The 20721-nt window shown below is 46.8% G+C and overlaps 1 protein-coding gene and 1 long non-coding RNA gene across 18 annotated transcripts; both read left to right on the top strand.

Annotated features, from left to right (window-relative positions):
- The first annotated feature begins 1083 nt into the window (after positions 1-1083).
- On the top strand, positions 1084-9664 carry LOC124661769 (pentatricopeptide repeat-containing protein At3g09040, mitochondrial-like). 8 transcript variants are annotated; one of them, XM_047199651.1, is made up of 12 exons: positions 1084-4061; positions 4161-4248; positions 4422-4520; positions 4639-5862; positions 6010-6207; positions 6357-6622; positions 6809-6877; positions 7472-7551; positions 7698-7769; positions 8031-8182; positions 8288-8378; positions 9556-9664. In XM_047199651.1, exon 1 carries the CDS (start codon positions 1260-1262, stop codon positions 3948-3950), a length of 2691 nt encoding a protein of 896 aa, XP_047055607.1. In that variant the 5' UTR covers positions 1084-1259; the 3' UTR covers positions 3951-4061; positions 4161-4248; positions 4422-4520; positions 4639-5862; positions 6010-6207; positions 6357-6622; positions 6809-6877; positions 7472-7551; positions 7698-7769; positions 8031-8182; positions 8288-8378; positions 9556-9664. The 8 variants fall into 8 exon arrangements, with proteins under 8 accessions (XP_047055607.1, XP_047055605.1, XP_047055602.1 ...); XM_047199649.1 differs by having other exon boundaries at positions 4611-4751; XM_047199646.1 differs by having other exon boundaries at positions 4611-5862.
- A 5852-nt stretch (positions 9665-15516) lies between these two features.
- LOC124667936 lies at positions 15517-20496 on the top strand. 10 transcript variants are annotated; one of them, XR_006991481.1, is made up of 7 exons: positions 15517-16553; positions 16923-17092; positions 17589-17611; positions 17814-18054; positions 18448-18531; positions 19200-19586; positions 19675-19784. It is a non-coding gene; the product is annotated as an uncharacterized LOC124667936 (long non-coding RNA). The 10 variants fall into 10 exon arrangements; XR_006991484.1 differs by adding an exon at positions 19839-20496 and having other exon boundaries at positions 16923-18054; positions 19675-19734; XR_006991485.1 differs by having other exon boundaries at positions 15517-15767; positions 16241-16553; positions 16923-18054.
- Positions 20497-20721: the final 225 nt, after the last annotated feature.

Here is a 20721-nt window from a genome sequence, read left to right as displayed (position 1 = left end):
GAACACAGTAAAGGTAATGTAGTTGTTGGCATGTTGCCTTTCCTCGGTTCTATAACATAATTTAATATTTTACTCATGAAAATGTAGGCTTTTTTTTAGCATTCCTGAATCTCAAAAGGCTTGGGTATTGAGTTCTGCTAATAAAAGTGGAAATATTTCAAAATTTATTTAAAGAGCGAGCACTCCGATGATGAACTGACTATGAACCAGAATACTGCAAAAGGGTGTAAAGGTAGAATACCACCAAAACTGAAAAGTTTTAGGTATGACATAGGCTAAAGTCTAATCTAAAAATTGTGTAGCCTTAAATAATGTACCAACCTTGACAATTTTAATTACATGATCTCATACACGATTGATTGAGGCCCTGAGTTCGAAGAGCAAAGATGCAAGAAACAATGTAGCCAATGCCAACAATATAACATATTTGATATCTACAGTCGAGCAACAAGAACCAAGTCAATCTGCAGTCAAACCACAAGAACCAAACCAATGTGTAGTCAAACCACAAGAACCAAGGAAATGAGCGGTTAATCACCAAGAAGTTGAATCGGTAGGGAACGGAACAAAAACCAAGGAAATCAACAGTCGAGCAACAAGAACCCAGACAAGCAACAACATGCTAGGAAGACCAAGCAACTCAAGTTGGATCTGTTGAATCTAATGAGAATGAATAAATAACTAGAATCTTTTATTTTCCATAGTGCGATATGTCTTTCTTTCTGCCACATTTTTTTTATGGAATTTGAATTATCTTATCTAAGCATTAATTTCGAACAAATACATTAAAACTAACCTATTGTATAGACCTTATTTTTATACAAACAACATGATATATAAATAAATAGCATTATTATTTGCCATTAATGTTGTTTTCCTGTATTTTTTTCGAGATTTTTCTGTATTACTTAAATTGTATTACTCTTTTTTTAGCTTCTAAAAAAAAAACTTAACTGTATTATACTCTGGATAAATTTTGGGCGAGACCAGGGACAAGTAGAGAGGAGGACCCAATTCTTAGCCCAGCCCAAGGAAAAGGGCCGGCCCAGCATCTTTCGCTCGCTGCGCACTCCCGGCGACCCGAGCTAGCCGGCGCCGCCCCCTCCTCCCGATGCGCCGCCGTCCATACCCACATCTCCCCAGCGCCTCCCTCCCCTGTACACCATGATCCAGCCGCGGCGGAGGCGAATCAGCAGGGGAGCGAACTCGTGCTCCTACCCAGCTCAACCAATCGATTTCTTTCGGGGACTTCGACGCCGATGGCCCGACCGGCGGCGGCTGCTGCTTTCGACGCGTTCAGGCGTCTCAAGCTTTCCTCTGACGGACGGCCGGACCAGTTCGACCTCGCGGCCGTCCTGTCCGCGTGCGCGAGGCTGGGCGCTCTGGCCTCCGGCACGCAGGTGCATTGCGACGCGGTGAAGAGGGGGTTCTCCTCAGCCGCATTCTGCGCGGCGGCGCTGGTGAACATGTACGCCAGGTGCGCCCGCTTGGGGGACGCCCGCATGGTGTTCGGCGGAATCGCTTGCCCGGACGCGGTATGCTGGACGAGCATCATCTCTGGGTACCACCGAGCTGGGAGATACCAGGAAGCGCTGTCTCTCTTCTCGAGGATGGTCAAGATGGGATCTTCACCGGACCAGGTCACCTGTGTCACAGTCATTTCCACTCTTGCGAGCTTGCGGAGGCTGGAAGATGCTACGACATTGCTCAAGAGGATGCCGGTGCCAAGCTCGGTTGCTTGGAATGCTGTCATCTCCGGTTACGCGCAGCAGAGTGGGAGCCAACATGCGGTGTTTGGCCTGTATAAGGATATGAGGAGCCAGGGATTATGGCCCTCTAGATCAACTTTTGCGAGCATGCTCAGCGCAGCAGCCAATGTGGCGGCTTTCGTCGAAGGCCGACAGTTACATGCGGCAGCGGTAAGGCATGGCTTGGATGCAAATGTTTTTGTCGGAAGCTCTCTGATCAACCTTTATGCGAAATGCGGCTGCATCGGTGAGGCGATGCGCGTGTTTGACTTCTCCACTGAAAAGAACATTGTCATGTGGAATACGATGCTTAATGGGCTTGTTCGAAATGATCTTCAGGAAGAGGCCATCCAAATGTTTCGGTGTATGTTTAGGCTTGGCCTTGAGGCTGATGAGTTTACATTCGTCAGCGTACTTGGTGCGTGCGCCTACATGGGTTCCCATTGCTTAGGAAGACAGTTGCACTCTGTGACAATCAAGAATTGCATGGACGCAAGGTTATTTGTTGCTAATGCAACATTAGATATGCACTCGAAATTTGGAGCCATAGATGATGCGAAAACAGTATTCAATCTGATTGCTTACAAGGACAGCGTATCTTGGAATGCCCTTATTGTTGGACTTGCACATAATGAAGAGGAGGAAGAAGCAATCCGTATGCTCAAACAGATGAATCTGGATGGTGTAACACCAGATGAGGTTTCTCTTTCTACTGTAATTAAGGCATGTTCCAGTATTGGAGCTATTGAGACTGGGAAGCAAATCCATTGTCTTGCTGTGAAGTATAATATCTGCTCAAATGACGCGTTTGGTAGCTCTCTGATTGATTTGTATTCAAAACATGGAGATATGGATTCTTCTAAGAATGTTTTGGCACAGGTAGGTGCAAGCAGCATAGTCCCAATCAATGCTCTAATCGCAGGTCTTCTGCAGAACAGTAGAGAAGATGAAGCTATACAGTTGTTTCAGCAGGTTCTTAGAGATGGTTTAAAGCCCTCCAGCTTTACATATTCAAGCATTCTTTCTGGCTGTACTGGACTTCTCAGTTCAATTGTTGGGAAACAACTGCACTGTTACACATTGAAATCTGGTTTTTTGAATGATGATACTTCTCTTGGTGTTTCGCTGGTTGGGATGTATTTGAAGTTCAAAATGCCTGACGATGCCAACAAACTCTTGATAGAGATGCCAGATCTCAAAAACCTGCTCGAGTGGACAACTATCATTTCAGGTTATGCTCAAAATGGTTACAGTTATCAATCGTTGCTGTCATTTTGGAGAATGCGCAGTTATGATGTTTATTCAGATGAGGCCACATTTGCAAGTATTCTAAAAGCTTGTTCTGAGATGACAGCTCTTAGTGATGGGAAAGAGATACATGGCCTCATCATTAAATCTGGATTTAGTTCTTATGAAACTGCAACTAGTGCTCTCATAGACATGTACTCCAAGTGTGGGGATATCATTTCATCCTTTGAAGTCTTCAAACAATTGAAAAACAAGCAACGTGTCACGTTGTGGAACTCCATGATTGTTGGGTTTGCAAAAAATGGTTATGCTGAGGAGTCACTTCTGCTTTTTCAGAAGATGCAGGAGTCACAAATAAAGCCTGATGAAATTACATTCCTTGGTGTCCTAATTGCTTGTGCTCATGCTGGCTTAATTTCTCAGGGCCGGCATTACTTTGATTCTATGAGCAAAGTCTATGGATTAATGCCTAGAATAGATCATTACACGTGTTTCATTGATCTCCTCGGACGAGGTGGTCTTCTTCATGAGGTTCAAGAAGTTATAAACCAGTTGCCCTTCAGACCTGATGGCGTGATCTGGGCGACATACCTTGCAGCATGCCGAATGCACAAAGATGAAGAACGGGGGAAAATTGCAGCAAACAAACTTGTTGAGTTGGAGCCACAAAACTCATCTACATATGTGTTGCTATCAAACTTGCATGCTGCAGCTGGTAACTGGAGTGAAGCTAAGATAGCCAGAGAAGCAATGCAAGAAAAGGGAGTGACAAAATTTCCGGGATGTAGTTGGATAACAGTAGGAAACAAAACAAGCTTATTTCTTGTACAGGACAAGAAACACCCCGACTCTCTAAGCATCTATGAAAAGCTTGATGATCTTACTGGATTGATGAAGAAAGATGCTGATGTTGAGGATTATGATATGCTTATTTCAGCTGGAATGTTTGCTTGAGGAGTGAAGACATTTTTGAACTAAAATGCTCTGCTTATGAACTGAGGACCTGTCGACCTGATGTCATATTCTGGCTCATCCAGGACTTTAGGTAGACGCTCTGTTACTGAGGTAAGGAATTTGGTATGATGTGCATATTATTTTTCCAAACATATGTGGCCATATAAATTAGCGAGTTAGATTCTGACCGTTTTATTTGCTGCACTATAGCATTACTGCATCAGCACATCATCAAGGACTATTGATTTCATTTTGTTCAAGGGTGTTTAGTTATGTGTGATCCAACTCGCCTGTACAGGTCCTTTTCTAGTACTTTCTATAGATTAAGTAATTATTATACAGTATATAAAAGTTGAATTATCCATTCGTTCCTTCAATTACAGTGTGACGTGTATGATTTTTCTGGATTGTTTCCTTATCTCTTCACTAACTACTTATTTGTAACTTCTTTCCGCTGTTTATTTTCTTCAGCGGTTCCCGGTTGTCGGTTACCATGGAACAGCCAAAGAAAGAGAACCAAGGAATTCTCCATCGCATTTTTCCAGTCTGTTTTCCCACCGCTTTGACTAGGTATATTCTTTTGACGCGTTCTCTCTAGAAAAATTCAGTGCCACTTTGTCTCCCTGCGCCCTCTTGATTTCCACGTCCACTCTTCCTCAGGTCCTTCTCTTTCTTCCTCCGCGGCTAGGTTTTCTTCGAGGAATGGATTCGTTTCCAGATATGGGGACCCAAAATTTGGGCGAGTTCGTCGTCTCAGGAGGTCCTTTATTGGAGATCCATGGGCCCCCTTGATTTTCTCAGGTTCTTGAAAGCTAGATGCCTCTTTGACCTGTCTTTGCGTTATAATTCTGCCTGAATTTCGTCAATTTTGCTTCAATGCGTGCGTGGTTGACCTCAAGTGCCTCTGTTCTTGATCCGCTCCATGGGTATCCATCATGGATGCATATGAATCCTGAGCCCGACGCGAAGTGGGAGACGTGCCTACCCTCCGGCATAGTTTTAAAAACCGGACCGGTAGCCGAACTGGCGAGGCTATCGGTTTAGGTTTTTACCGGTCAGACCATTGGTTCATCAGTTCATTGTCTGGTTTTTTAAGATGCAGAGTAGTATATTTTTATTTATAAATATTGCAGTAAGTAAATAATCATGTATGCAAATATATTTTGGACTTGCAATTTGGCATAATAATCCACAAAGTAGTAAACAACTGACAAACTTTGCCATGTCTAAGACAGCCAAGCACCTAGCACACACGCTCATATATTTCATTTTTTCGCATTCAGCAAAAGCTGAAAGGCAGCAAATCCAGCGTATAGTAAGTAGTAACATTGTAACACGCACGGATGCCATGCAGCGGAAAAGATCAAAGCCCCTATCGTGTGAGCTGCATATAAAAGACACGTTTGTCTTCTTCAATCGTCAAACAATCATAGCGCAATTGGTTCTGGCAGTGTTTAGGTCAATTGGAGGTTGCATGATCGATTCCCCACCTTGGGCAATTAATTTTTCTTGCAAAGAAATGCTTCCACCGGGTTGGACCGGTGGTTCAATAGTCCCGGTTTCTTTCAAAAACCGCCGGTTGAGCCGCGGTTCGTCCGGTTTTCACCGGGTCAGGTGCGCGAGCGGTCTACTGCGCCTAAAAGACCAATGGAGGCCCTGCTTCTGGTTTTTTCCGGTTCAACCGGCGGTCCGGTCCGGTTTTTAAAACTATGCCCTCCGGCGAAGGTGATGTTGCCCCGTCCCGCTTCCGGGCTTCGGCATCAAGCTCACCTGGTTGTGCTCACCCACAACGCCATGGAAGAATATCTCCGCGCCCAATGTTTTCTTTGTCGGTCGCGCTGTCGTGGCTTCCTCAGTAGAGGTAGAGGGGGTGGCTGACATTGGCTGCGCCGGCAGCAAATTGGAGAAAAAGGTTGGTCTTAATTTTTCATTTCCTTTCCATTTCCTTTTGGAATTGAATCCATTTTCTTCGTTTTTCTACAATTGAATCAGTGTGGACGGCAGTGCCGTGCGTCGCTGTCCGTTCTACCTCATCCTGGTTGCGCGTTGCGTCCGCCAGGTTTCATCTTCGTCCAGTGGGCTCCCGCTCTCGGGCATGTCGAGGTAGGTCCCTGGATACAGCGGGAGGTTCAGGACTTCCGTCTCGCGGGACAACACTGGACGGCCGGCGCGCTGTAAGTGTGGAGAACACCTTTGAGAGGTGACCGCCAATGTCAGCAGGGCTGTTGAACAATCTCGAGAAGCAGAGAGAATCACGGTACTCCAGTATTTTCGGTTTCTCATTTTCTTCCTCTTTTTTCCAATTGAATATGTGATTGTTTGATGAATTAGAGTGGTTCGGTCCCAGCAATGATTACATGATGGATGGTGCAAATCAATAATTGACTGTCTGTTGAACTGATACAGCGTCAAGTTTTCTTCAGTGGAGTAGATGCAAGTTTGCTATCTGTCGGAAGACACCAGTGTGAGCCTTTATATAAATCGTTGGTGTGCAAGGTCTTCTGTTGCACGCTGAGATCGGTAGTCGGGATACAACGGCAGGTTGTCGTTGACTAAGGCTGGAAGGTCTGCTGTTGCGCGTCGAGATCGGCAGTCGGGCTACAGCGTTAGGTAGTCGTCGACTACGGCCTGGAGGATGATGTGCTGCCTCCTCTAGAATACCGCTTCAGAAGGTCAGCTGAAATCTGTGTGCACTTGCCAACCTTCTTACTGAAACTTTTCAATACCAAGTTATATTTTTTCCTCGAATTACCATCATCAGATATTGTAGTCTATGAGTGTGTTCTTACTGTGAGGAAATGTCATACCATGGTTGTAGCTGCACCTGGTGATATTATTTGGCTTAATTTGTATTGTAGGATGGTAGAGAACGATGAGGAGATATGGAGGATCAAACTTACACCTAAAGCCAGGAGGTCCATATAGAGGTAAAAACGGATAAAAGCTGCAGAGGCAAAGTTGGTTTAATCCTTTGATGCATACTGTACTGCGTAGTTTCTTGGAAATTAATACACTGCACCCGCACTATTTGTAGCAAATAGTTTGCATTGTCATTAGGCTGTTTTGAACAGCTGTTTGGGCATAGAGGCTGATTCGGTAAAGCTTAGAAGTTTAAATCATTGTATTGCTTAACACGAATAAAAGAACTAAGCGCATATAGATCAAGGAATTGGTTATGTGTGCGTGCTACTGTTTTAATTTTGGAAAGCTCTGTTTCATGGAGCAATGGACTATGCTTGGTTGCTCCAGATATCTATGTTATGCATATTTGATGTTTTAATCCTGTGATGATCTCAGATGAAATATCAAATAGAAGATGGCAAGGTAGTGAACTTACAGAAAAAACCTAGAGACATTAATATGTGATACTCTCTCTCTTACACATTTGACTTCCACTGAGAAAAAAACATGTAAGTACATAGGTTATATTATCATGATATTCAGGTAGGTCACTTTCTTGAAGTTGAAATATGTAGTGTTACCGTTGTACAGATTGGAGCTTTTAACATACTTTTTCTCAGATATGTTGTTAACGGTGGAGGTGGATCATGGCTGATAACCCATGCCTCATGGTCTCCAAGTGGCAATGGCTGCTGCATAGGTTGGTTATCATTTCAGATACATGTTCTTTTTCCCTGTTTAGAGGTTAGTTTTGTTAGGCTGCGATTTTGCTTGATGTAGAATATTCAATGCTGAGTTGGCTGTGGTTGACATGAACTGAGTTCAAGACTTTGTTGGTCTATGCAGATGAACGGAAATCTGAAGAAGTGAAGATTGACAGAGCCAGAAAAAAATAATTTATACTTTCTGATGTACCAGGTTCCCTTCAATGCCTATTTGTGCATACATGTTTCCTCTTGAAATAGTAAATTGAAGTGATCCTAAAAGCAATGACTACAGTACGATATATGCATTTACTTTAATGTTTTGCAGGAAATAAAACACTGATCTTGCATATTCAGAAAGTTAGCTTCCCTGTTTGCATCTTGCATCTAATGAACTTTTCATATCATAGCAGTTGCGCACACCGAACATTTCGTGTTTCAATATCTGAACTAATCCGCACTACTTCTCTAGCAGTAGCATCATGAAGCAGCACACAAACCCCGGCAGACCCAGAAAAATTCTGCAGTACTCTCTCTGCAAGAAATGCCAAATGCACAGAAGATAGCAAAGATTGAGGAGCCGCGCCGGCCAGAGATATCATGGAGACTACAGCCTTGGATGTAGAAGTAAATGAAGATTACAGGGTTATCTATTACTTAGAATTTCTAGGAATAAAATTGCCCAGCATATACCTAAACACATATACTAAACAACAATTTTCTTTTCTGAAGGATGTCAGCTGCACAATTGGAAAAAAGAAGAGGAAGGCCAAGGCATCAGCCGGCCAGAGATATCATGGAGACAGCAGGCTCAGATGTAGAAGTAAGTAAAGATTACAGGGTTATTTATTACTTGGATTTTCTAGGAATAAAATTTTCCCACCAAACAATTTCTACATAAACACATCTACAACAATGATTTTCTCTTCTGAAGGACTCCACGATTGAAAATCTCTACTACTTAAAAAGACTAAAGTGGTTCCTTATTCTGCCAACATCTCAATACGTCAAACTTTTCGTCGTCCTCGTCGCCAGCCCAACGCACTCCGTCGATTTTTTTTCCGTCAATCTCCACTCTGCCGGTTTTATTTCGTCCACCTCCGCACCACCGGTTTTACATGGTTTTTTCATTCTCCCTAGAAACACGGATCTCTTCCCTCGCCGATCTCTCCATCCCCCCGTCTCCTCTCTCTCGCCATCGCTGCCGCTGCTACCCAACACCGGTCGCCTCCGCCGCCGATTGGCGCCTCCACGATGCTGCTAGATTACTCCTACTCCCATGTCTCCTCCCTCGCCATCGTCGCCTCGCTATTCGGAGCTAATCCGTGCCGCCCGGATAGCCTCCGATCTCAGCCGCACTACATCCGGATCACCATGGCGCGGGCGGAGCCGGGCCCGGGGCAACAAGGGCCATGGCCGGGCGCGGCGAAAGTTTCGGCCCGGGTCGTTTGGATATCCTGCCCAACTCCCCGTTGCTTGCCTCGATCGGCCGAAAGGGATCAACGGAGAGAGCAACGAAACCCTCGCAGCCACGCGAGACCACTTCCACGCCCATGCGACCACGCCGGCGCCGACTTGCCGGACCCCTCTCTGCCCCTACCGGGCCGCCGCTTCCGCCTCTCTGTGCCGCATGCGGCGCCGTGCTCAGCTCCTCCGCGCGGCCGGCCGGGTGACCCTTGGCCGAGCGTAGCCCCCGAGCCCAATTGTTGCGGCACTTGCTTCCTCTTCTCACGTTTGCACCGTCGGACTCCCGCTGTTTGCGCCTCAACTTGGTAATTTCTTGTACTCCGTAGTTGTTTTAGCCGGGGGCTGGTTTTAGCCTTTTAGCAATATAGATGCTGATTGTGGTATGGTTAAACGGTGTTTGTAGGTTGTAGTCGATTCATGTTTTAGGAACGGAAAGACGAACATATTTATACCTGAATTTAAAACATATGTTCATATTACCAAATTTTATGTACTATTACAAGAGTTTTATTAGCGCTTAATTTTTGGCCCAGGGCTTGCTCCAATCCTGGCTCCACCACTGTGCATCACCATCATCAGCCCTGGGCTACAAGGCGCATCATCATCCCCAATATCGGGCGATCCATGCCTGGTCACATCGGGCCTCGCTCCTGTCGTCGTGGTGAACAGACATATGCCATAGGATAGCTTAAGTTGGGGCCGAATGGACGCAAGAGGATTCGGGGGAGGGTTTGTGATTAGACGGGATGAACTTCCGGATGGTTTCCTCAAGAACTTAGCCAAGGCTAGAGGTTGAAGAAGAAAGACATAAGGAAGAACTCGCTCTAGATCATCTTCTTTATAGATCTCAACGGAGTTACAAGTTTCTCGGTACAAGTTCTTCTAGACCTAGCTCCCTTCGTGCGTGCCGTAAGAGGGGCAGCCCCTCTCCTTATATAGGGGAGAGGTGGCTTACGGGGCAAGAAACCCTAATGGCATCTTTGACTAGACAAACTACTTTACAAAGCTACTTTAATCATAGAAGACACCGGAGTCCTCTTTAATCGGGGATGCCGACGTCCTCCGGCTTCTTTGACCGTCATCCTTCTCTTTATCGTCGGCCCTTCGTCTAAAGTTACTTTTGTTAGCTCATCTTTGTCTTCTAGCTCTGGAGAGAATCTTTGACCGAGTCCTGCCGACCTGCTCGTTCTTCGGTGGCCGGTATCTTCTTACCGGTTCAGGCATACCCCTCTTGGGGATGCCGGCTTAGCTTCACTTAGCTAAGTTCTTATCTTTAAGTTCGGTACGAACATTAAGCCGGTATCTTGATGGCTCAAACCATCCGGTTTGGCATGCCTTTGGCATACCTGGGGTCATCCCCCAACATTAGTCCCGAGAGCCGGTATAGTCCGGCGGATCCTATCCAACGGACCATGCCGGGTTCTTTTACTTTTGGATACCGGTTTAATCTATCCGGCCTTAGGCTTGGATCCGGCATCTTTACTCAGGTCACCGCTGTCTCTTCTTATTAAGACACTATCCGGTGTCTTATCCTCCGGCATCTTAGTCATTAAACACTTCCTCGGCGACGTCGAGAATATCTCGGGCCCCGCGCCTGTCAGTGACATGCGCACTGTGACTGACGCGCCAGTGTCAGGGGTCACTTCCCTTCGACTTCTGCGCGCGCATTTAATGCACCGCTGCGGATCCCACTAGCCGTTTTGGATCCCGTGTGTGCCTCCGTGTGGCCTCCCTTTTTTCGCGTGTACCTCTTTGCCACGTGGCGGCCCGTGGTGCGAACCGTCGCGGGCCGCGAGGCGAACCGCCACGGCCCAGCGGTTTTCAGCCCATCTTCTCTCTCCTTTATAAGCACAACTGCCCCTTCTTCTTCCTCTTCTTCGCATTCCTCATCCTTCGCGCACAGTGCTCCTCGCCTTTGCGCTTCCGCCGCTCTCCGTCCGCCGTCGCTTGCTCAAGCTCCGGCGCCCGGCGAACTCACGCCGTGCTTCCGCCGGACCTCGTCGTGCGGGAATCTTCTGCAGCACCTTCTTCGAGCGCGCTGCATTCTTGCTTCTTCGTGACCTTCTACGCCTCGCCGTCGACGGCGCTCGTCGGCGACCGCAGGCCCCTTCCTTCGCCGGCGAAAGTCCTCCTCAGTGACTGCGACGCTCAAGGTTAATTCCAATCTTACTTCGCTCGCCATCTGCTTGCTTTTTAGATCTTGGGTCTACGGTGTTCTTATTTCCTCTTTTTCTTTGGTTTTCTTCTTACTCGTAGATCTTCACGCGGGGTCCAAGTGTGGGATTTCTGTTTTTTCGCCTACCCATCCAATGTCTGAGGAGGAATCTTCCTCCGCACCTTCTACTTCTCTTCCCGCTAAGCGCCGTAGACAATCTCCCGGCGAATCCACGGCTTCAGATCCGATGGAGACCGAATCCGGCAACCAGCAGGGATCCGGTAGCCACCAAGAGTCCGGTGGCCATTTAGAATCCGGTAGCTTTAGCCAAGCATCCGGTAGCCACCTTGAAGCGAGTAGCTGCGGCGAAGCATCCGAGTAGCTCCGGCCAATCATCCGGCGCGAGCCTTCCCCAATCACCGCCGAGACTCGGATGGGCTCCGGTGTCACCGAATATGAGATCGATTGGTTGTACTCGGTCCCGCAGGATTCCGGAAGGAGTCACTTGCCGGATTCCTCGCAATGAAATCGAACCGGACCCCGAGCCCGGTGAATATGTTGTTTTTCTTGCTCACTTTGAGCGTGGCTTCGGCCTTCCCGCTCTCCCTTTTTCCGGGAGTTTTTAGATTTCTACAAACTCCAACCTCACCATCTTCCCGGCAACGCCATCTTCTACCTTTCTTGCTATGCCACCTTCATGGAGGCCTATATCGGCATTCGTCCCACTCGTGAGACGTTTGCCCGCTTCTTTTGTTTGCGGATTAACTCCGTCCAGGGCAAGGAGATCCCTAAGCCCAAGCCGCCCGTGGAGTGCGGATCTTGCATCGTTGGCTCTCGCCAGGGGAGCACCTTCCTTAAGTTTGCCGGCCTCGAATCCTGTCGTGTCTGGCAAGGAACCTTTTTCTACGTGAAGAACAGCGGCCGTGCCGATCTTATTGATCTTCCTCCTTTCCAAGCGGGGCCTCCCAGCAAAACCAACTGGAGCTACAACCCGAAGACGGACCATGCTGAAACCAACCGGGTGGTACGCTTCTTGGCCTCTTTGAAGAAGGAGACCAACATCTGCTCGGATGATATCATCCGCACCTTTATCTCACGCCGGGTGCTTCCTCTGAAGCGCCGTGCGCATAGGATGAGCGAGATGTATGGCCCAGGTGATCCTACCAAGATCACAGGCCGTCCCCTTAGCAAGAAAGACGTTGTTCGCAAGGCTAGCCAGATTTGCCAAACTGCTATGCCATTTGACTGGGAATGGGGCCTCCTTCCCCTCAGCACTACTAACCCTCCGACCCAAGAAGTAAGGGATTATGCGATTGGGGTTGTTTTTGGCCGGTAACTTTCTGCTCTTGCTAATCTTCTTCTTTTTTATGCTTCAGGCCAAGGACCGCTTCCCCCTCATTGAAGCAGAGCGGCGAGGACCTTGCCAGAAGCGCGCCCTTGACTCCTTCGACCCAGATCCCTACATTTTTTGGAAGGATCTGAAGATGGGCAAGACCCCGGCTGCGCATCTTGGCCGGACTCCGCCGGAGCCAACCGGGTCCTCCGATGACCTGACCATGCTTGAGGTATTTTCTTTTCCGGTTTCTTTTACTTTTCCACTATTGGTTTCCTGTGAATTGCTTCTTAGCCATATTTAATTCATAGATCCACGAGCACGTGCCGCCCCTGCGCGCCGAGGCCGGCTCCGAGTTTGTGGACAAACTCTTGTCCCAGGGCCACAAGAACAAGCAGCCGGCATCTAATGCCGGTCCCAGCCAGGCCCCTCCCTCCAAGCGCTTCCGGACCGAGCCCGTGGGGGAGAAGCAGGTGGGCGTGCGCCGCTACGGGCGCAAGGCGATGCCAACTACTTCCGGGTAAGTTTCTCATTTTAAACAATACCTCTTTTTTGCCAAGTTCTTTTTCCGGTTGCTCTTTTCCAACTATCCTTTTTTCTTTTTCTCAGCCCTGCGCTCAAGCTTGGCCCAAGGCCATCGGGCTCTGAAGGTTCCGCAAGGACTTCAACCCCTCCTCCTCGCTCAAGCCCGACACCATCCGGTGCCGGCAACACCTCTGCCTCCCGTCCGGGGCACAACAAGTTCGGGCGTGCGGCCCCTTTATCATCGGATCACCGCACGGAGGAGGATCTTTCCTTCTTCCCGGAGAACCAGGATACCGGCGCCGGCAACATCGGCGCCGAGAAGAAGAAGCTGCCGGGCGGGCGGAGCCTCCGGCTCCCCGTCCTTGAAAAGATGACAACTTCCGCGCCGGAACCTTCTGCGCCGGAAAGTTCCAAACCGGGTGATGCGTCCAGCGCTCCCCATTCTCCACGAACCATCCTCATGCCGCCGCCAGGTGCTCCTCGCGCCAAGCCTCTCGGGGCCGCTCCTACCGCGCCGCCGCCTAAGACTTCCAAGCTCATTAAGGGGAAAGCGACGGCCTCCAGCACCCCTTCCGTCGGCCAGCAGCCTCTGGTGCTGCACGTCTCCAAGGCCGCCAGGGATACCGCCACGAAGGCCACGGTCTTCTTGGCCGTGACTACCGAGTTCCAACGCCAAGGCCGGGACTCGGGGCATCTCCTCGCCCTACGCCCAAAAGTGGAACGCCGCGGACATGACTCCGGCGACCCGCGGTCCGGGCAAGGACAGAGCTGCCGGCACACTGACCCTGTCGGGGACCGGTCTTCCGAGGAGCACTTCATGCGGCTCCGCGGCGCCGTGAAAGAGCTCGACAGCAGCGTGGTATGATGCCACGAACAATTTGATGGTACGTTCTACTAACTTTTTCAATCTTTACCGGTTTCTTCGTTTCGGCTTTGTTCTATCTTTTCTTTAGTTTCATGCCGGTTTCTATCTTGTCTATCTTCCCGAGTCCCGAGTTTTGTGGTGAGAGCGCAGCTCTTAGCGCAAAACTTAACTTAAAAACTTAGCGCAACACCGGCACTGCCCGTCCCCGAGTTTCGGGTTAAGAACCTTGTTCTTAGCGCAAAACTTATCTTAGAAACGCGCAAAACCGGCACTGCCGATCCCGAGTTCCGGGTTAAGAACTTTGTTCTTAGCGCAAAACTTATCTTAGAAACGCGCAAAACCGGCACTTGCCAGATCCCGAGTTTCGGGTTAAGAACTTTGTTCTTAGCGCAAAACTTATCTTAGAAACGCGCAAAACCGACACTCTGCCAGATCCCTAGTTTCGGGTTAAGAACTTTGTTCTTAGCGCAAAACTTATCTTAGAAACGCGCAAAACCGACGCTGCCGACCCCGAGTTTCGGGTTAAGAACTTTGTTCTTAGCGCAAAACTTAACTCATTTTTTCTTTCTGAATAGCTCACGGCTGACGCTCGGAAGGCCCTCTTTGAGGAGCTCTTATGGGAGCATCGGGAGCTCGCTGAGGCACACGATAAGTGCCAAGGTAAATTTTTGTTCCGCAGGCACCTTTCCTACCGGAAACCTTTTTCCTCCTAACATTCGCAATTTCTGCTTAACAGTGATCCCGGAAGCTTCCATTGACGCTCTCAAGGAGCAGCTCGCCACCGCCCAACGTATAACTTTTCTCCTTTCTCCTGTTACCTTGGTTTCCTTTTCATATTTACTAGCATAATCTTGTTAATATTTTCTTTTCCGGGTTGCAGAGGAGAAGGACCAGCTCATTCGGCAGCATCGGGAGGAGCTGAGCGCCCACAAGACCAGCTACCAGGAGCTCAAGTCCCAGCTCGTTCAGCTGGGGCTTGATCATGCCAAGGCCCTCAAAGCCGCTGAAGCTGATGCAGCGGCCAAGATGGACGAGGCTGCGGAGGACGCCGACAATGCCACCGTGGTATTGCGGGCTGAGCTGGAGGAGCTGGCCAAAGCCCGGAAGGGTGCTGAGGAGAAAGCCGCGCGGCTGGAGGAGGAGCATAAGGAATGCAACCAGTTGATCCTGCAAACTGACACACTTGCCTACCGTGAGTCTTTTTCCTTTGCATACTTTGACTACTACACACGAGCCTTTTTTCCTCCAACTCTATTTTCTTTTCGTTATCTTTCCTTCCGGTCTCTTTTTCTTCCGGATTCTCTTCCTTAGCCTTTTTCTTTCTTCGTGCAGGCCTCTTTCCGGACTCACAGAAGTATGCTGTTAAGAAGGTTGACGCGCGCCGCAAGGACCAAGGCCAAGCGAATCTTACCGTGCCATGGACGCCCAACGACCATCTGGTCGCGCTTAACGCGCGGGTGTCTCATATGCGCGCCATAGATCGCAATCTATCTGACATTCCTGATGTAGCTACCCAGCTCTTCAGGACCCTGTGGCCTGGCGAGGAGGTGCCGGATACCTTTTCCCTCATCAGCGACCGTCTGGTCACATCGGGCCTCGCTCCCGTCGCAGCGGCGGCCATAGCCGGAGCTCATTGGTCGTGGAGAAGTCCATGGCCCTGCGTACCACCTGCACGGTCAATCTGCCGCAGGAGAAACGGCCTGCATGCCGCAGCGAGAGGCCACGCAAGATTCAACACCGCCCCCAACCCCAAGGCTTGATTCGCGGAACCTCTGCCCGGTGCCCCCAGAATATTCCAGCACAACCCTCTACGCATAGCCGGCGGAAATGTTATTGAATTGGGAATCAATATGGGAGACTTTCCATGGTGAGCCATAGAGGTCAATTTCCTGTTCATAATCTTATCTTTGTTTATGTCTGCATTTTCCTCAATTATTTCTTAATCATGTGAATCATGTGTAGATTGTTTCTGTATAGTTCTACATACTCACCTCCATGCTACATTTGAGGAGAGCCTACAGATTGTCGTATTATTTTGTTCACCCATGATACAAGGTTCTTCACTTTCAATTTTTTCTCTGAATTCTCAATCATGTGAATCATGTGTAGATTGTTTCCGTATATCTGGACATAATCATCTCCATGCTACATTTGAGGAGAGGCTACAGATGGTCGTATTATTGTTTAACCATGATACGAGGTTCTTCACTTTCAGTTTTTTCTTTGAATAATATTGATTGCCTGAAAGCAAGTCTTCTATTGCTCCTGCAACTATACATTTTGTATGAATTTTCTTTGCCTACATGATGGGTGATGATTTGTTGTGCCAATTATTCGCAGCTAGGGAGATGAGGTGGGTTACCGGGTAGGAACCAGAACAAGAATGAGAAGGAGCTTAAGTAGGAGCATTGCAAGTTGATATGGGAGCTCAACTTTAGCATATTCACCCGCCTCCACATGCCCTCCTGGCTTTCGTTCACAGGGATCTGCAACCGCTGGGCCTTCACTGTGGGCGCTGCCGCCTTCGCGCAGGGTGTGGTTGATCGCTGCCGCCTGGTCTTCACCGCGGGCGCCGCGGAATCCTTGCTGAGTGCTATTGGTGGACATCTCCATGCTCCATCGACGTGTGCCGCTGGTGCCGTGAACTATCTAGGTAATCTAGGTAATTAGAAAGACTTGAAGGAGCAAATTGTCGACTGTGATTGTCATTGCTATAGTCAGATTAATTGTATTAGGAAATATGGGGTAGTTTGAATCAATTATCAGTTGTACTGATATGCCGTTTTCTGTATATTATGCCCTACTTGAAACCAATAAGCCAACATGAGCCCCCTGTAGGTACAATATTGATTTCGACTTGTTTCTACAACTTTAACACGAATAAGAAAAAAGGCAAAATAGAGGAGAAGAACAAGGATGCAGATCATGTAATGATGCTTTGCATCTGGTTTGAGTTAGATTCAGTTATTGCTTTGCATTTATTTATGTTTGATGATTTTACCATTTGTTTGCACTAATTCAGGATAAGGTGCCAAGGTGGGATCATGGTTTAGGAACCCAGGAGCTGGTGTTGCTGCTTCAGCAAGTGCCGGATGCGGCGGCAAGTATCGTACAACTAGGACAACTGGCTCTTATGATGACAATGGAAATGCCACTGCAGTACATGATTCAAGAGAAAAGAGAAAAGTGAAGGTGCTGCACTTAGCATTTAAATTTCCCCTTAAAACACACAAAATATAAGTAGCTAAGATGGGCCTCCAACGCCCCATATCATGTTCAGAAGTTGCTCCGAGATGAATTAAATTAGCCATGGCACAATGATATGTCATATTATCATGATATACTTTCATTAGTCAGAACATAAGTGATATGTTTTTGCACTCCATCATTATCTATTTTGAGAAATCGTACATCGGCACTAGATTTAGAATTAGGGTAATTTTTTTGGCTTTAGAAGTTTTTACCTTTCACTTTTCTATACCAGTTCTTCAACTGAAAATGTGATCTACTCAGGATGAAATTATGGACATATAGCCTAGCTATTTCTTTCTGCCGATTATTGTTAGGAAGTAATACAGTATTTCTACCGTCGGATCTAATTTCTTTGTCCTATTGCCTACATTCTAATCACATTGTTATTTTTCCACGTGGGTACCCCATTTACTGCTACCTGACCTTGATTACCTAGAACATGATGAGTTGATGGCAAAGGTAATTTTACTATCTTAGTGGTTTCTCTTGGTCATAAAGTCACTTACTCAACATACTTTTTGGCATGTCATATTGTGTACAATTGTTTCCAAAGAGGAGGTTGTTCAACTATAGTACCTGCCACTTAATACCGTTGCATCCTATGATACAAAATAAGGTTCCACCCTATCTTATTGATCTGTATATGTCTATATGGCAACAGAAATCCAGGTTGGCATACACCCGAAAAAGATGGAAATTAGGCAGGACACGCACAGTTCCGAAAAACACTCTGGCTCATCGTGACTTCTTTACCCAGTTCACCAGGTTACTAATGTGTTTGGTCATGAAAGGAAAGCAGGTCCAAAAGTATGGGAATGCAGACAAGAGCACATCGGAAGTCAGCTACATGAACTGCACGACAAATGCTTGCTACACTCGCCTAGCCTGATCAAGGAGTCCAGGTAACCCGGTATCTACACAATATCTTAAAATTTCCATGTAGCTGAAGATCTGATGTTTGTCGTGAAATAATGTAGGTTGCCCTCATACCTCGAGAAGATATTGTTGTGTAGTGCAGATGCTTGCGAAAAAAGATTAGAAACAATGGATAGTTAAGAGGGCTAAGTTGCTGAAATATTAACATCTGACTGGAAAATGAATGCAACCAACTTTAGCATTCGTAGTAAGATTCTTTTATCAACAACTTGTGCCAGTAATTATGTTAAATGACCACAAATATGACGACGGGGAACCCACTGATAACACGAGTTTTGTGAAAAAAATTCAGTTATCATGTGCTCACTGGTCGCTACAACTCCTTATGAGTTTTCCCTTTATTTTTGCATGTGAAGCAGAGGAAGGAGAAGCAAGCTTGGCTCAAGGATTTTAACTATGCTGTATTTTGCCCTGGGAACAGGCAATACGAGCATTTCAATAAGGTGCTTGATTAAATATGAGATGTTTCTAAGTTAACAAAGGTTGAATGGTTTTACGGTAATTGATACTGAGCTTATCTCCATGCAATATTTAGGTTGCAGTGGTGGTGAATGACCTACTACTGAAGCCGGTTAAGCAATTCATTTTATATTATTTTCCAAGTAATTTTGGAGAAAACATAACAAGTGCATTACTCCGTGTGGGAACAATTTGTTGCAGCTGAATGCAACTATATTTTCCTATTATAGCAGTTTCTAAAGCTGGACACTTTTTGCCACATTAAAAGTTAGGTTTTGACGACTTTAATTAAAATATAATTTGTTTCCGTTACCTCGGAAAAACCATCTTTGCAATGGTAAGGATAGCTGTAACTTTGGGTAGGGATCGATTAATACATCAAGTTCATGTAGTGCTCAAGATTTTAATCTTTCTTTGAGATTGCGGCTTTTTAAGCTTGGTATGAACTGGATGCCACACCGAGTCGACTATGAGGATGGAGGGATACTATTATCTTGAATTCTTGATCTCATCTTGATCAAGTCTAGGGTGGGTGCGGCTTTTTAAGCTTGGTATGTTGTGGCTGCGTGAGAGATTGAGAGTGGAGAGACTTGAGCGTGGAGAGATGTGAGTGAGTATTGTTGTGATGATGTTGCTTTTCATGATCTTGCAGAATTGTTGAACAGAGATACACAGATTGAATATTTTATTGGAGGCGCTCCAAATGAAGTTGGAGAGTGGCCAAGAGGAAGGAATTGATTGTATGATTTATTTTCATACATACTACTTCCGTATGTTAGTCCCCTTTCCACCTCTCTGTATGATTGCAATCAGTATTATCATGATGTAGTACATTGCGATATCTCTGATTTGTTTTGAATTTTATAATGAGTTGTGAATTATATATGTGCATTGAGAAATGAAATTTGAAGACCCGTAGCAACGCACGGACATTTGTACTAGTAAGAATAGAAAGGCCAAGGCATCAGCTGCTACACCAACCAAGAAGCAGATCGACGAAGAACTCTTCCCACACAAATAAAGATGTTAGCACTCTGAGGTAAGCACTAGTTAACCACAAGTTGAACACGTCAATCATCATTTTTTGCAAAACATGCTAGATTTATCTTTTTTATTTTTTCTCGCAGCATACCGGAGATCTGTCCACAAGAACAGATCAATTCAGCTTGAGAACCCAAAGCAAAAAAGTACTACTGCCAACTTACCTACCGTCCTTTCTCCAGAGAACGGAATCTATAATCTATAATACCTAAATAGGTGATCCCCACTAACTATTTCTCTTGACATGCAGCCCTCCCACGTCAGCAAGTCTGCCCCATGCGTCCTTTGTCATCCACGTCAGCAACAATTAGTACTAACCATGCAGATCAAACGTGACCGCCTTTTTGCAGCTAAAGCCCATAAGGCCCACTAAAAAAGCCCTCTACCGGTGATCCTCTTCCAACCAGCAATGAGAAGCTAATAAGGCAGCTAAGCGCATAAGGCCCACTAAAAAAGCAACGGAGGTTGATCGAAAAAGAAACGAAGCGGCCGACGGCCTCTTTCTCTTCCTCTCTCCCACGATATGTGCAGTGCCTATTGAGTCCTCGCCGCAGTAATGGTGGAAAATGAATCGCTTGAGCCGGCGAGGCAAGCGAGCAGTCGCTGGCGGGCTGCCTTTTTATTCTTCTCCGCCCACCTCATTTGTGCCCCGTGTCACCAGTCCACCCTCTCTCGGTTCTCCCTGCATCAACCTTTCTCGGTTCTCCCTGCATCAAACCCCTAATCTGGATTTGAATGTCGAGTGTCGAAGTCTTATTACTATCAGCAATACTAGCAGTAGGAGTCCTCGGTGGGCATTACTCGACTAAGGAACTCTAGAAGCAAAGGTAATACCAAGTGTGATATTGAATCAGAGTGTTTGGATTTATCCATTTGCGGTGTTGACAAAAATTTAGTTTGAAGATGCACATCTTTCATACACATTACTGGCAAAGCCTGTTTGCGTCCCAATATTTCCATCTACTGTCGTGCTTGATAACAATTCCTGCCATGCTCTATAATTATCTGTCTTGATTTTATTTGTTGTATTGCATCAACTTCAAATGCATTTTACTCTGATATTCTGATTTTATTTAGCAGCAGTTTGGTTGATGAGCTGCTCTGTTGTCATCGTTATAACTTCGTGACCGCGC

The sequence above is a fragment of the Lolium rigidum genome, chromosome 6 (assembly GCF_022539505.1).
Source record: "Lolium rigidum isolate FL_2022 chromosome 6, APGP_CSIRO_Lrig_0.1, whole genome shotgun sequence".
Taxonomy (NCBI): Eukaryota; Viridiplantae; Streptophyta; class Magnoliopsida; order Poales; family Poaceae; genus Lolium; species Lolium rigidum.
This window is presented reverse-complemented; position numbering and strand designations above follow the sequence as displayed.